This window comes from Eptesicus fuscus, chromosome 15 (assembly GCF_027574615.1).
Source record: "Eptesicus fuscus isolate TK198812 chromosome 15, DD_ASM_mEF_20220401, whole genome shotgun sequence".
NCBI lineage: Eukaryota > Metazoa > Chordata > Mammalia > Chiroptera > Vespertilionidae > Eptesicus > Eptesicus fuscus.
The window spans coordinates 9531654-9546104 of record NC_072487.1 but is presented as its reverse complement, the minus strand read 5'-3'; the positions used below and the strand labels follow the sequence as shown (position 1 = coordinate 9546104).

General features: G+C 56.0%; 1 protein-coding gene and 1 long non-coding RNA gene across 2 annotated transcripts in view; one reads left to right on the top strand and one right to left on the bottom strand.

Annotated features, from left to right (window-relative positions):
* LOC114228113 (uncharacterized) overlaps positions 1 to 6531 on the bottom strand; it is a 151335-nt gene extending 144804 nt beyond the window's left edge. The window contains exons 1-2 of the long non-coding RNA XR_008558300.1: positions 6452 to 6531; positions 1833 to 2038 (exon numbers count right to left, since the gene is read on the bottom strand). This is a non-coding gene — a long non-coding RNA (uncharacterized LOC114228113). The remainder of the gene's footprint in view (positions 1 to 1832; positions 2039 to 6451) is intronic.
* Positions 6532 to 6543: 12 nt separating this feature from the next.
* LOC129151730 (NUT family member 2G-like) lies at positions 6544 to 14156 on the top strand. Its single transcript, XM_054727626.1, has 8 exons — positions 6544 to 6822; positions 7909 to 8173; positions 9464 to 10181; positions 10528 to 10656; positions 11122 to 11261; positions 11721 to 11965; positions 12638 to 12754; positions 13263 to 14156. Exons 1-8 carry the CDS (start codon positions 6544 to 6546, stop codon positions 14154 to 14156), a joined length of 2787 nt encoding a protein of 928 aa, XP_054583601.1.
* The last annotated feature ends 295 nt before the right edge of the window (positions 14157 to 14451 follow it).

The following is a 14451-nucleotide window of genomic DNA, read 5'->3' as shown; positions in this document are numbered from 1 at the left end:
AAATGTTCTAATCAAAAGACATATTGTGGCCGAATGGATAAGAAAATGAGACCCATATATATGTTGCCTACAAGAGACCCCCTTCAGATCAAAAGACACACACTGACTGAAAGTCAAAGGATGAAAAATTATTTTTCATGCTAATGTAAACAAAAAAACGCTGGGGTAGCAATATTTATATCAGACAAATTATACTTTAAATCAAAGGCTATAACAAGGAAGAAAGAAGGACCCAGAAATTCCATTTCCAGGTATTTAACACAAAACATTAAATAAAAAAAGACATATATATCCCTATGACCATTGGGCATTATTTACAACTAGAGGCCCGATGCATGAATTTGTGCACCAGTGGGGTCCCTCAGCCTGGCCGAAACTGGCTCTCCAACATCCCTGAAGGGGTTCTGGATTGCGAGAGGGCACAGGCCAAGCCAAGGAACCCCACTGGTGCATGATCGAGGCCAGGGAGAGAAGTAGGAGGTTGGCCAGCTGGGGAGGGGCCATGGGAGGGCTCCAGGGTGTGTCTGGCCCATCTCGCTCAGTCCTGATCAGCCAGACCCCAGCAGCAAGCTAACCTACCAGTCGGAGCGTCTGTCCCCTGGTGGTCAGTGCACTCATAGCGACTGGTCGACCGGTCAGCTGTCTGCCCCCTGGTGGTCAGTGCACATCATAGTAAGTGGTTGAGCGGCCTTAGCATATCATTAGCATATTACACTTTGATTGGTTGAATGGATGGCTAGACTACTGGCACTTAGCATATTAGGCTTTTAATATATAGGATAGCCAAGATATGGAAGAAACCTAAGTGTCCATTGACACACAAATGGCTAAAGAAGCTTTGATATTATATACACTGAAATATTACTCAACCAAAATAAAGAATGAAATCGTGCCATTTGAAACAACATGAATGGATGTAGAGAACATTATGCTAAGTAAAATAAGTCAGAGAAAGACAAATACCATATGATTTCATTTACATGTGAATAAAGAACAAATCAAATAAAAAAAACAGAAACCAACTCATAGGTACAGAGTACATTTTGATGGTTGTCAGATGGAAGGGAAGTTGGGAAGGATGGGTGAAAAAATGAAAGGGATTAAGACTTACAAATTGCCAGTTATAAAAACATTACAGGGAAGTAAAGTACAACATAAGTCAATAATACTGTAGGAAATATGTATGATGTCAAATGGGTACTAGACTTATTTGGTTGATCACTTTGTAATATAAATGTCTGATCACTACATTGTACACCTGAAACTAATATTATATGGCAACTGTAATAAAAATTTTTATATTATTAAAAATAAAAAAAGATCAGAGGATTCCTTCTGTCCATGGAGATATGGGAGAAGGACATACACTCCAAAAAAATATTGGGCCCTGAAATTCCAGCTCTCTCTAACCCCATTCATTCTATTTGGTGGGAGATTTTCAGTGCTGATTCAAGATAACTGAGATATTACTGTTCCTCCCCCATAAAACTCAGCATCCATGCCTTCCCATTTAAGAAACAAACCAAGAACATTCAACAATCAAACCCAAGAACATCTACCTTGTACACCTTATATTGCACTTTTATTTAAAATATATAACATTTAAAAATGTAAAACCAGGTAGCGCTCCATTCTGCTAACAACACACAATACGATCAGTGCAACACAATGTCATTTTATTGGGGATAGGTTATTAAGGGGGCAGTGAGAGCCACTAGGAATCCACTTGAACTAAGAGAAGCAGTTATTATGGCATTCAATCAAGTGAGGATGGCATATTGTGTTGGCAGGAGGATTCACCATGAGCGAGAAAAGGCCAGAAGGAGACTCACCATAAGGAAGGAAGGCCCAGAAATTCTCATGTGGAACTAAGGGAGCCAGGAGGCAGCTGTGGGGTCAGCTGGTGGCTACATTGATCACGTGATTCCTTCTGGTGTGTTTGCAGATCAACAAGGAATAGCGAAAAGAGGGTCATGACATCCTCTCAGTGAAAACATGAGGCTGAGATGAGCTTCTCAGTGCCAGAAGCATCCTGAGTCTTCAGAAAACAAAGGGAGCATGTGTAAGGGTTTGGGAATGTCAGAGACATATATCTTTATCAGAATCACACAACCCAGTCTCTCCAGGTCTTAACCTCCATTCCTTCATAGGCCCAGTACCTCTGCACCTCCATCCCTGTCACTTCACTGACCCCTAAAGGACTTCCTATATCTAAGGACTGAGGTTCCCATGGAGATAGGTGGGTTAAAAGCAGCCTGATACCCAGCACAACCCACCACCCTAAGGCAGATGGTTTCAGGTACACTAGGCTCTATAGACTTTCACCACCTGTCCCCATGTGAAAGATGTCCTTGCCCACCCACCTTACCCAAACAATACCTGTAGGTGCTCAGCTGATTCTTAGGGAGTTTGCCTGGGGGAACATTGGCCATCTGACCTCCTGTCCAGGAAGCCCTGGTCTTTCTGACTGCTACCTGTCAGGCCAGCAGTACACATGTGAAGGTTCTGCCCTCCATGGCTATCTGTCTACCAGGCACATCCATCTAGGTCCCCCGATGCCAGGTCCATACAAATGCGAAAGAGTAACGAAATGTCCACCCGCCTAAGGGACAGATATCCCCAACCCATCTGCATGAAGGAGCGCCAGAAATCACCAACATGTATGTGATTCTTTAGCCTTAAAGAATGGGCTGACCTGACTAAGAACAATGTAATGATTCAGAATAACCAGGGTCTATGCAAGGCCCGCAGCCCTAGATGCCTTGCTCCCAATTCACATAGAGCCTCCCATACATATGCCCACTGATGCTTGAACATTCTTGCTTCACACACACAAGTGGGGGCTGGTGAATGCTGATCACTCTCAGAGGGATGCAGGAAAGACTTCATTTGTGGTGAGTACCTGTTATAAATATTCCCAGCGTGACTAATTTCAAGCTACCCAAATGATGAACACAGATCCCAGAAGAGACATGCACCATTGACCACCCAAAACTAGTATGAGCCAGTTCCAGTGCACCTCATTGCCTTTCAAACGATTATGTGCACACAAGCCACTTACACCCTCTACTCCCACTCCAGATACATAAACACAAATTAACTTACATATATGAACACACACATACATTTCTACCTTCACTGAATATACAGAAAGAACTCCTCTTACTAACTAAATTGTTAGACATAACCCTAATCATCCTGAATATTCACATTCTATTCCTACAACTATGTACACACACACAACATGGATCTGAATACAAACATGCAACCATCATACCACTCAGATATAGACAATGAACACCTGTACATACCATGTGCACAATTGTCTCATGTGTCACCCAAATAAAGATCCATTTGCAATTCCACAAAGAATAGTGAAAAAGAGGGTCCAAAAATACACATACTCCACCATTCTTGAACACATACACACAACCTACACAGTCCCTTCGTTTCCAAACACACAAAGTATACTCTCACATTCCCTAGAATACACACTCCATCATAAGCTTCAGGAACTCAAACAACCTATACTTACAAAATAGATGTACAGTAAGTTCACCTCACATACACTGAGAAGACACATGCAAGCAACATCACAAAATTCTGCAAGTATTGCGTTCTGGAAAAGTCACAAAAAGGACTCTAAGCCTCCTGATATACTCACACATCCCAAGTACATACACCCACAAACCACTCATGAATATCCACCCCACATGCTCAGATAGATATACACAAAACACAAAAACACTGACAATCCCTTCACTCTCACTAATCTGCATGCACAATTTTCACATACCTAAGGAAACATACATACACATGCAAATATTCCCAACTCCTGAATATATAGACCTCTCAAAATTATACATCATGCCACCTCCCAGAATACAACCTCTTCACCTATGCTCTTCAATATATAACAAAAGCACACTATACACATTTCTTCTCTACCCTCATCCTAAATATACAGACATACCACTTCTTACTCCCTACTGACCAAACACAGGTAGAAACACTCTAGTATTCTCCAAAGAAATATGCTTTACACCTTTACAACCCCATATACCCTATGAACAAACTATTATTTCATGCTCCTGGTGACAGATATACACACAAACCAGTATACATGTGCAAGACACACAGAAATATCTCCAGCAAACCATATAAGAAACAATTTCCAAATACCAAACTAGCCTTAGCTAATGAGTCAGCTTTCACATCCACAAATACTAACAAATAAGCTTATCACACACCTCTGAAACATAGATACACTCTTCCCATCCCCTGTATAAGCACAGAAACCCCTCTCTCCATCAAATACACACACGCTCAGTACCCAAACTATGTAAGCCTTAGAGCCCCCTACTGAAAAATACAAACACGTAGCTCCAGTAAATATTCCTCCAAACAGCCATGGCCCTGGAATACCCACACAAACTCAATAAACACACACAACTCGCCACAAGCCCCAAACATACCTACAATTACCCAGTACACGGCAAATACACAAACGTATGTCCCTATACCCTACGTCCCTAATAAGCATGTAATGCCACACTACCTGCATATACATAACCCCACACTCCCAGATTCTCTCTCAGTATTAACTCTTCCATCTTACACACACACATCATATCATACTGCACACCAGCATATACAACACCCACCAGTCCTGTAAAGTAGTCACAGTCCTGCTCTCTGCACACTGAAACAGGCATAGATCACAAAAAGAAGTACACATAACATTACAACATGCCCCAAATACAAAACACAGATCATACACCCAAGCTAATGAACACCTGCACTTGTCCTAACATTGCCCTATGCGTACGCAGATAATCCTTCCACATCGGCCATTAGAAAAAAACCTGGAATTCAAAGAGGGAAAAACAAAATAGGTAACACTTCCCCAACCACCAAATTACAAACCTGTAACCACCAACTGCTTGAGTATTCATGCACTACATCTCAACACCGTCCAAATACAGCACTCAACCCTACACACCCACAAAAACAGGCATGACCTCCCCGTGATCACAGACATCCGCAGACAAAGCGAGCGCACACATTTGAATCCACACCTCAGATTCCCGCCACCGAGTGCACAGGCAGAGACCCCAGGCCTGCCCGCCACCCCAGGCTTCACACACCCCAGGCCTGCCCTCCACCCCAGGCTTCACACACCCCAGGCCTGCCCGCCACCCCAGGCTTCACACACCCCAGGCCTGCCCGCCACCCCAGGCTTCACACACCCCAGGCCTGCCCGCCACCCCAGGCTTCACAGACCCCAGGCCTGCCCGCCACCCCAGGCTTCACACACCCCAGGCCTGCCCGCCACCCCAGGCCTCACACACCCCAGGCCTGCCCGCCACCCCAGGCTTCACACCCCCCAGGCCTCACACACCCCAGGCCTGCCCGCCACCCCAGGCTTCACACACCCCAGGCTTCACACACCCCAGGCTTCACACACCCCAGGCCTGCCCGCCACCCCAGGCCTCACATACCCCAGGCCTGCCCGTCACCCCAGGCTTCACACACCCCAGGCCTGCCCGCCACCCCAGGCCTCACACACCCCAGGCCTGCCCGCCACCCCAGTCTTCACACACCCCAGGCCTTCCCGCCACCCCAGGCCTCACACACCCCAGGCCTGCCCGCCACCCCAGTCTTCACACACCCCCGGCCTGCCCGCCACCCCAGGCCTCACACACCCCAGGCCTGCCCCCCACCCCAGGCCTCACACACCCCAGGCCAGCCCCCCACCCCAGGCTTCACACACCCCAGGCCTGCCCGCCACCCCAGGCTTCACACACCCCAGGCCTGCCCACCACCCCAGGCTTCACACACCCGAGACCTGCCCGCCACCCCAGGCCTGCCCGCCACCCCAGGCCTCACACACCCCAGGCCTGCCCGCCACCCCAGGCTTCACAGACCCCAGGCCTGCCCCCCACCCCAGGCTTCACACACCCCAGGCCCGCCCGCCACCCCAGGCTTCGGGGCAGAGGCATTACTGTGGGTCAGCAAGGCCGCTCCCTCAGTGGCGGGTGCGGGTGAAGGAAACCGCGGGCTGAGAGGCTCCATGGGGAAGGCAGGCCTGTGAACTGTGCGGAGGGGGGAGGCTTCGCCCTGTCCACTCATTTCAATGAGGCGGCGGCTTCCTGCTGAACCGGAGGACGCTTTCCAATTCGGAAGAACTGCCGGGAGCTGCGTGTTCAGAAAGCGGGGGACACGGAAGGGGCCCCGAGGGGACAGCTCACAGGCATTCCTGGACCCAGTGGAGGCCCCGCATCCCTGACCGCCCCGCCCAGCACAGCCAGTTAGAATCCATTCCCAGGGGACACACCACCGGAAGTGAGCGGTGTGGGGGTGAACACAGACCTGGGGGCAAACAGCCCACGTGGTGAACAGCGGAGAAGAGGGGGACCCCTGAGGGGTGAGGAGGCCGCGCGCCCCTTACCTCCCTGTTTACCTAACGGACTCCGGAGGCCGCCATGCCAGGCCCCACGCGCAGCCTGGGCGGCAGTTGGAGAACCGCCCTGCCGTTAGCGCATGCGCGCCTATGGGGGCCAACCGCCGCAACGGACGCTGGGAGCAGTTGCAGGACAGAGCCCCGCCCCCAGTGGGCGTGCTCCTGCGTCCTGGCGCGAGGCCCCCTGGGAAGAGGCCCAGGCTGTCCCTGCAGCAGAGGAAGGAGGTGGAGGGAGGGGGCCCCTGGGAAGCCTCCTGCAGGTCCTCCTCCTCAGAACCTCCCAGCGCGTGTGCAGGGAGCACTTGGGTTTTAAAGCTGCAAACGTGCAGTCCATGCACTTAGCTGCCCCTGGGACAGAGGTTGGGAGAGGCGGGCCTGAAGCACTTTCCTCGGAGGGGCAATGCCTCCATGCCCTTGGAGTGCATTTCCGTGGTTTCTGAAGAGCAGTCCTTCCTCCTAGAAGTCTGGGCGTTCCATCGCACAATTCTGGCCAAGAATTTTAGACCTCGGACACACCCTAAGAGACACTTGCCCCTGACCCCGTTCCTCCTGTATTTATTTATTACGTGGAGGCTTTTCAATAAATGTTGCTTCACAGATGTTTCCGTTGCAAGGTGGTTGTTCAAACATTGATCAAAACGTGGCTATCCGGGCCAGTTTCCGTTGACATGGCAGGTAGCATGGGAACAATGTCACCCTGCCCACCCTGCATTTTTGTATTATATTGCAGAATTTCAGTCGTCAATAAAACATATTTATAGTAGCAGAATCAACATACTTGAGTTTGTCATACTTTCCAAAGAAACTGAAATCATCTGATCCCCTTTCTGGTCATTTGCAAGAGGGGAAAGAGGCAGGAGAAAGACGCATCACTGCATTTTCCATTTTGCACAATTTGACTCTGAACTACGCAAAGGCATTACTTTTTACAAATATTACAAAGGTAAAAAATTAGACATTGAACAACATAATACTCTGAGAAACAAAAAGTGGTGATTTCTGGCCTTGCCCTGTAGGCTGCAGGGCCTTGCCCTGATGGACCGGAGCAAAGGGGATGGGTTGTAAGGCTGGGCCAGCTGCATCTGCAGGGCTCCCAGCACTGGGCGGGACTTGGGGCCACAGGACTGCTTCCTAAGGAATGAGGTGCACACAGCCACCGAGCATGCCGCCTCGGCTGGGTCAATCCTAATTTCAAACACTGGGATCCGTGAGCCATAAGTTCCCATTATTTCTTCAGGCCGCATGTTCTGAATTTTGTTCAGAAAGTGTAGCCTGCGTTGAAGTAAACCAAGACCAGATAGGAAGCAGGCTGAGGGACCCAGAACTAGGGTGATGGATCAAGAACGGAGATAAAGGGCACATCAATGACTGGGTGCCTAGAACTTACCTTGGAGAAGGTCATTACTGCTAGTGTGTCTTTAAATTTGTGAGTTTAAATTTGAAAGGAACTTCTGGTTCTTGCCTACCTATCAGAGCCCTCCATGGAATGCCCCTCACCCAACCCCAGCCCATGGTCCTCTGCCCCTCCCCCGCTACAGAATGTCAGGAGTCCTACATTCTACCGTTCAAATCCAAACCTTCCTCCATTGGATGCTGAGCAGCTGTTGGAGCAGGTCACTCTCTGGATCCTCGACTTGACTTTTCTCGTTGTGGAGGCTACTAGGCAGCGGTGGTCAGTGAATGAGCCTGCGGGGATGGCTTCAGTAGGAGGTAAGCCTATAGATTGGAGGGGGGATGGTTTAAACACTGAGCTGTCCCTCAAAACTTGGGATTGAAATGTGACACTGGGGAAACTCGGTTTGAGTGCAGTAGGGGGGGAGAGAGCACTGGACCTCCAAGGACCTGTCCCCCGGGGCGGCTGGGAGCCAGTGGGAACCTGTGACGGCACTGGCCAGGAGGGCTCCTCAGAGGGGGGTCAGGGTGGCTCAGGGACATGCCTGGGTGTGGAGAAAGGACGGCAGCAGGCACGTGGGTTCTTCCCAGAGGGAGACGAGCCACTTCCACGTGTGTGGGGGGAGTAGTGGGCGATGTCGTGGGGGTGGCACAGGGTGGTCACGGGAAAGCCCAGTCCTGTGGGCTGTTCTTCGGGCACCTGGAGCTGGCCCCGCAGCATCTTTCTAAGGGATTGAGCTGAGTGCACTAGAGCGAAGGGGGGCAGTGGGAGGGTGGTCTCAGCCAGAAAGCTGTCCAGTGGGGCTGTGTGTGGCCACGTCCACAATGAAATGTCCGCCCGAGGGCTGGGCTGGAAGGTCCTCCGCCTGCTGCAGCCCAGAGCTTCTCCCCTGCTGCCAGCCCAGAGCTCACTGCTCCTCAGCCCAGGGAGCTGCTTGTTGGCTTGGAATCCACACGGGCAGGGCGGCCCGGAAACTTCCACCAAGATCGGGCCCCGTTCCCTGAGCTGTCCTGAATTGTCCCCCCGTGCCACCCAGGTCTTCAGACCGACTCCCTCTTGTCCTGCATCTCATGGCGCACCCTCTGCCCTGCCCTTTACCTTTGAGATGAGGGTTTTGCTGAGAGTCCACGTCCCTGCTTCAGGGACAGAAAACAGATGTGGAGCGTGGGTGGTGTTCCGTGGAACGTGTGCGAAGGCGGATTCCTTTTTAAGGGGGAGGGAGCACAGGGGCAGGAAGACCATGGTCTGTGTCAGTAGTAAACGGCCAAGGCCACCAGAGCAGACTTCTGCCCAGGGCCAGGCCTCTGAGGCTGGCAGGGTCGGTGCCGGGGAATCCTTAGGGAGGCTCTCAGGGTCAGCGCTGGCTGGGGCTGTTGCTTCTCGCAGACAGTGGTCAGGGAGCCTTGGTGAACGGGGAGCAAGCTCTCCAGTGGAATAATTCCCAACTGGAGGTCAGAGCATGACAATGACCTGAGGACATTTGCCACCTCCGCAGTTTGCCCATCCAAATGGCCCTCCCTGGTTCCCCAGTGGCTGAAGGGGCCAGAGCGCCTCAGTGCTGTGTGCTGGTTCCCCTCCTCCATCCCCCCTTTCCTTTGTCTCAACAGCATCTGCAGCGCGGGGAGCGGATGTGAGCCTGAAGCCCGGTGCCTCCATGACTCCTTTCATGGCCCAGCCCTGTCCCCCACCCTCTTCTGGCCCCGCACACCGGCCCCCTGGGGAGCAGCACCTGCCGCCCCCCGGGACCCCGTCCTTCCCCCCTGGTCGCCCCCTGGTGCTGCCGGCTTGGCCCAGGACACCTCTGGTGGCAGGAGATGCTGGTCAAGGCCCCGTTGGGACTGGGGCTGACAACATCATGGACCAGGTCAGGTCAGAAGGGAGACGACCACAGCCCTCCCAGACTCAGACCATTGTCCTGACTCAGGCCCCCCTCTACGGGAGTGCTCCAGGTGCCGCCTGTGGGGGTGCTGTGTGTCCTGCACCCCTCTTCTTGGAAGCCACTGCAGTGGAGACGATTATGCCCGCCTTGGCTTTTGGGGGCACCCAGGCTGGCAACGGAGGCTGGGGTCCCAGCCTTCCTCCTCAAGCTCCACCGCCAGCTGCCCAGCTGGCCCCCATCATCCCCCGAGTGGACCCTGGAACACGGCCACATGGAGCTTCCATAGAGGGTGGCCTGGCCGCCTCCCAGTCCAGGGCCTCGCTGGAGGACGCCTCTAACCCCAAGAGTGTGTACGAGGACTTCCGTCGTTGGCAGCGCTTCAAGGCCCTGGCCCGGGGGCACCTTCCCCAGAGTCCTGATGCGGAAGCTCTTTGCTGCTTCCTCATGTGAGTGCACTGGGCAGGGCAGGGGGCGCCCGGAGCTCTCCCATCACAGAGGAGGTGGGAGGGCCTGCAGGCTGGCTGATCCTGGGACGCTGGCGGGAAGGCCTGAGGGTGGGGTCCCAGCTATGGGTGCGAGTGCGGGGTCACCTCCAGTCCTGGTTCCCGGGCTGGTGTGGATGTGAGGCCGTGACAGCAGCAGCTGGAAGGCGTGTCTTTGCACACAGACGCCTCCTCCCTCACCTGTGGGCGCTCAGTCCTGCCGGGTGGGGGTGGGACTGGCTCCACTGAGCTGGGGTGGCCAGGCGGGTGGAGGCCAGGCTGGACCGTGACTGACCCTGAGGCATTACAGGCCAGCGCTCCGGCCCCTGTCCCGCCTGAAGCCCACCATGACGCTGGAGGAGGGAATAGGGCGGGCCATGCAGGAATGGCAGCGCAAGAGCACCTGTGACCGGAGGGTCTATTTCGAGATGGCAGAAAAGTGAGTCAGGGTCCTGGGTCCCCACACCTGGGGGGGGGGGGGGGGGCTGCCTGCGGGGCAGGGTCCAGCTGTGAGGTCTCATCAGAGAGGAGGGGGGTGGGAGGGTGTCACTCAGCACGGGGTCCCTGCAGCCCAGAGGCGCTTCGTCCTGGGGAAGCCTCTCCCTCAGCTTCAGAGCGTGGGTGCTCCTGTCCCACCTCCCCGGGAGCTCCCCCTCCTCTGACGCTGACCCGTCCTGGGCGGGACATGAAGGCTCAGGACAGGCTGGGGAGGAGGTGCCCGCCCAGTGGGCCAGACTCCAGCCAGAGGGGCTGTGCAGCAATGTGCTCAGCCAGCCTCCTGCCTCCCCAGTGTCCGGGCCCTGGCAGCCCCAAGGCCCTTGCTCTCCGTCCCTCCATCCGCTGCTGCCTTTGTGGGGCTCCGGGGGGCCTCCTTCTCAGCACAGCCTGTGCCCCTCACCCCCAGGTTCATGGAGTTTGAGGCGGAGGAGCAGATGCAGGTTCAGAAGTTGCAGTTGAAGAAGGGGGCGCAGACCCAGCCTCCTCCTGCCCCACCGAGACCTGATCCTCGGGGGCCCCCAGCCCCAGTGGTGGGCATGCAGCCAGGTAAGCCAGCACGTTCCCACGAGAGCCCATGGCCAAAGGCAACAGGGCCTAGCGCAGGCCACTGCCCCCCGCCCCCCACATCGGCCTTCTCCTCAGGGGGCTTTGGTCTTTCAAGGGAAACAGCCCTGAGAGCCGGGCCTCAGCGGCCCTGTGTCCCCATGGGGTCTGGACCGGGTCCACCCTCTCATCCCCTCGCCCCGCTCCCTGTCAAGGCCCCACATGAAGTCTGCTGAGAAGCGGGCTGGCTGCGGGGCCCCTTGGAGAGTCGGTGGCTCCACTCGTCCTCACAGCTGACTCTCTTGGGTGCTCCCCTCTGGCCTCCCCTCTCACAGTCACAAGGCGTCAGTGGCCCCGACCCAGCCGCACCCCTATTAATGCCCCAACACTGCCCTCAGCATCGCATGTCCTGGAGGTGGGAGCTTTATCCCCTCACGCTCCTCCTCTTCCCTCTCTGCCCAGCGCCCACCCCCAGGAAGGCTGTACCCAGCGCCCAGTGCGCCCACACACCCCAGCCGCCCTGGGAGACCGAGTCACGCGATGGGATCCCCCCTGAGGCCGAGCAAGAGGACATGGACATCACGGAGGAGCTGCCCATGGGGGCGCCCGGTGGAGGATGGGAAGATGAAGTGAAGGAGTGGCTGCAGGATGAGGGTCTCCTGAGCTACCTGGACCAGCTGTGCTCCCAGGAAGACTTTGTCACCCAGGTGGGCTGGCTCACAGCTCGGGGCCTACAAGGTCCCAGAGGGTGGTGCTGCTGCACCCAGACCCGGGTTCCCCCAGGCTGATGGGATTGGGCTCTGCTCTTTGCAGCTGGGCGCGTGAGAGTGTGTGTCTGTGTGCGCATGTGTGCGCTTTGTGTGGGTGCAATGTGTGTGCTTTGTTCATGAGGGTATGCCCTTGTGTTTGTATGTGTTTCTGTATGTGCACACACATGTGCACGTATGTGTGCACATATGTGTGCATGTGTGGTGTGTGCTATCTGTGTTTGTGTGTGTGCTCTTGTGTGTGTTTCTATATGCCTGTGTGTGCACAGGCATGTGCATCTGTGTGGGTGTGGTGTGTGCTATGTGTGTTCATGTGGATGTGTCCTTGTGTGTGTGTGTGTGCATGCATATGTTTCTCTGTGTGTGTGCATGTGTGTATGTGGTTTCCGCTATCTATATTCATGTGGGTATGCCCTTGTGTGTATGTGCCTGTATGTGTGTGCATGTGTGGGCTTTGTGTGTGTGTGTGCACCTGATGACCGTGATGCAGTGAAACACCCACCTGTGCAGGAGGACGGGGTGGGTCTTGGCTTTCCCACTTGTCCTCCAGGCCCCGCTGACTCCCAGTTCACTCCCTGCCAAGGGGCTCACAGCCGCTTCCCTCTGTCCCAGGTGGAGGAGGTCATTGACCCCCAGTTCCTGAAGCAAATGAATTCCCCAGACGCTCAGCAGGACCCCTTGGCCCTGGCTGAGAAGTTGGAGCAGGAAGAAGGGCTCACTGCTGCCCAGGTGAGCCAGGGGAGGGTGGAACCTTAGGGAGATGGGAGGGGGACCCCAAGTGAGCCATAGGACCAGGGACCCCAGGGGAGTTAGAGGAGGGACAGGCCCTAGTGAGTCAGGGAAGAAGGGATCCAGGTAGACTGGGGGTTCAGGGAGCCAGGAGAGGGAGCACCCAGGTAAACCAGGGCAGGGAGCAACCTGGAACAGGACACACATGCCTGTGTCCACGCCACCCCTGCCTGCAGGCAGCGCATGCCGGGGGGCCAGCCCTGGGTGGGAGCAGCGCGGGACAAGAAGGAGAGGACAACAGAGAGGAGGAGGGGGTGGGAGCCCAAAAGGGCAGGGGCACAAAGCTGGGAATATGGCACAGGGGACGGAGCAGGGCCTCATGACTGTCGTGGATTCGAGTCACGGTGTCCCCTCCTCCCCTCCTCCCCCCAGTGCCACTGTCCCATCACCCACCTCCTCCTCCTCTCACACGTGTGCAGCGCCAGTCACTGTCCCCTTCTTCCTCCAGCTGGCAGAGGAGCGACTCCTGGCCTCCGAGGAGGGGGGCGTGCAGGCCCCCCCGAGTCACGGTGCTCCCCTGTGGGACTCAAGTCCTTCTGAGTCTGCGAGCAGCCCAGATGCCCGGAGGCGTGAGCACGGCCCCCAGCTGGGGGTCAGTGACACAGCCTGCCCGCCAGAGACTGGCTTCCAGGACCGGCAGAGGCGCGGCCCAGCACACGCCCCCCGCTCCAGGCCCCCGGCTGCTGCTGTCTCTTCGGGGCGTGAGGAGCACCCACCGCTCCGGGCTCGGTGCCCCCCCGCTGCTCCCCAGGGCCACGGGCCTGCTGACTGTGCACGGGGACCCAGGGGCGCCTGCGTCCCCAGAGAGGCCGCTCTGGTCAGGGAGCCGCTCGGGCCAGCGGACAGGCCCCGTGAGGACGAGGAGGACCTCGCCAGCCTGGCCTTCCTCTGGGCCTCTCCCGGCCGCCTGCTGCCCTGCGCGCTCTCTCTGAGTCCTGTCCCTGCCTCGGGCCTGGCCCGCCCTGGAGGTCGGGGGCCCCGGGGCGCTGCCCAGTCCGGGTCCCTGCAGAGACGAGGCCTCAGCCGCGCTCCCCCTGCAGCTGGCCAGTCTGGGAAGCGCGCTCTGGGGGGAGACCCCGCCCATGCGGAGAAGACCCCCCGCCCAGGGGCCGAGCTCGGGGTCTGGGGGAGGCCAGCACTGGCTCCGGGGCTGGTTCCCTCCTCACAGCCTCACAAGAGAAAGGGTGACCCGTCTGACCCAGGGAGCTGGAGGAAGCGGCACTGCAGCCAGTATGGAGCAGAGGGGTGTGCCCCCCACTGCCAGCGCCCCGAGGGGCCCAGACTCCATGGGACCTGGCTGTCCCCCAGAGGAGCCAAGGGCTCCTTCTCATGGCAGGGCTGATCCTGCTGTTCCACAGACATGGGAGGATGGGAGGCAGGGAGGGAGGGCAGGACCCTTAGGGAGGGGGTGGGCCTGGGTTGGGGTAGGAGGGAGGGCAGGACCATTAGGGCAGGGTGGGCCTGGGGTGGGGTAGGAGGGAGGGCAGAACCCTTAGGGTGGGGGTGGGCCTGGGGTGGGGTAGGAGGGAGGGCAGGACCCTTAGGGTGGGGGTGGGCCTGGGGGTGGGGTAGGAGGGAGGGCAGGACCCTTAGGGTGGGGGTGGAGAGAGGGCAGGACCCTTAGGGTGGGGGTGGGT

Excerpts from the sequence above, each read along its gene's own strand:
- LOC129151730 (XM_054727626.1), top strand. The coding sequence starts at position 6,544 with ATGCGCGCCTATGGGGGCCAACCGCCGCAACGGACGCTGGGAGCAGTT. Across the intron at positions 6,823-7,908 it reads TAGCTGCCCCTGGGACAGAG|GAACTTCTGGTTCTTGCCTA; the intron begins GTTGGGAGAGGC and ends TAAATTTGAAAG. Across the intron at positions 10,657-11,121 it reads TATTTCGAGATGGCAGAAAA|GTTCATGGAGTTTGAGGCGG; the intron begins GTGAGTCAGGGT and ends CCTCACCCCCAG.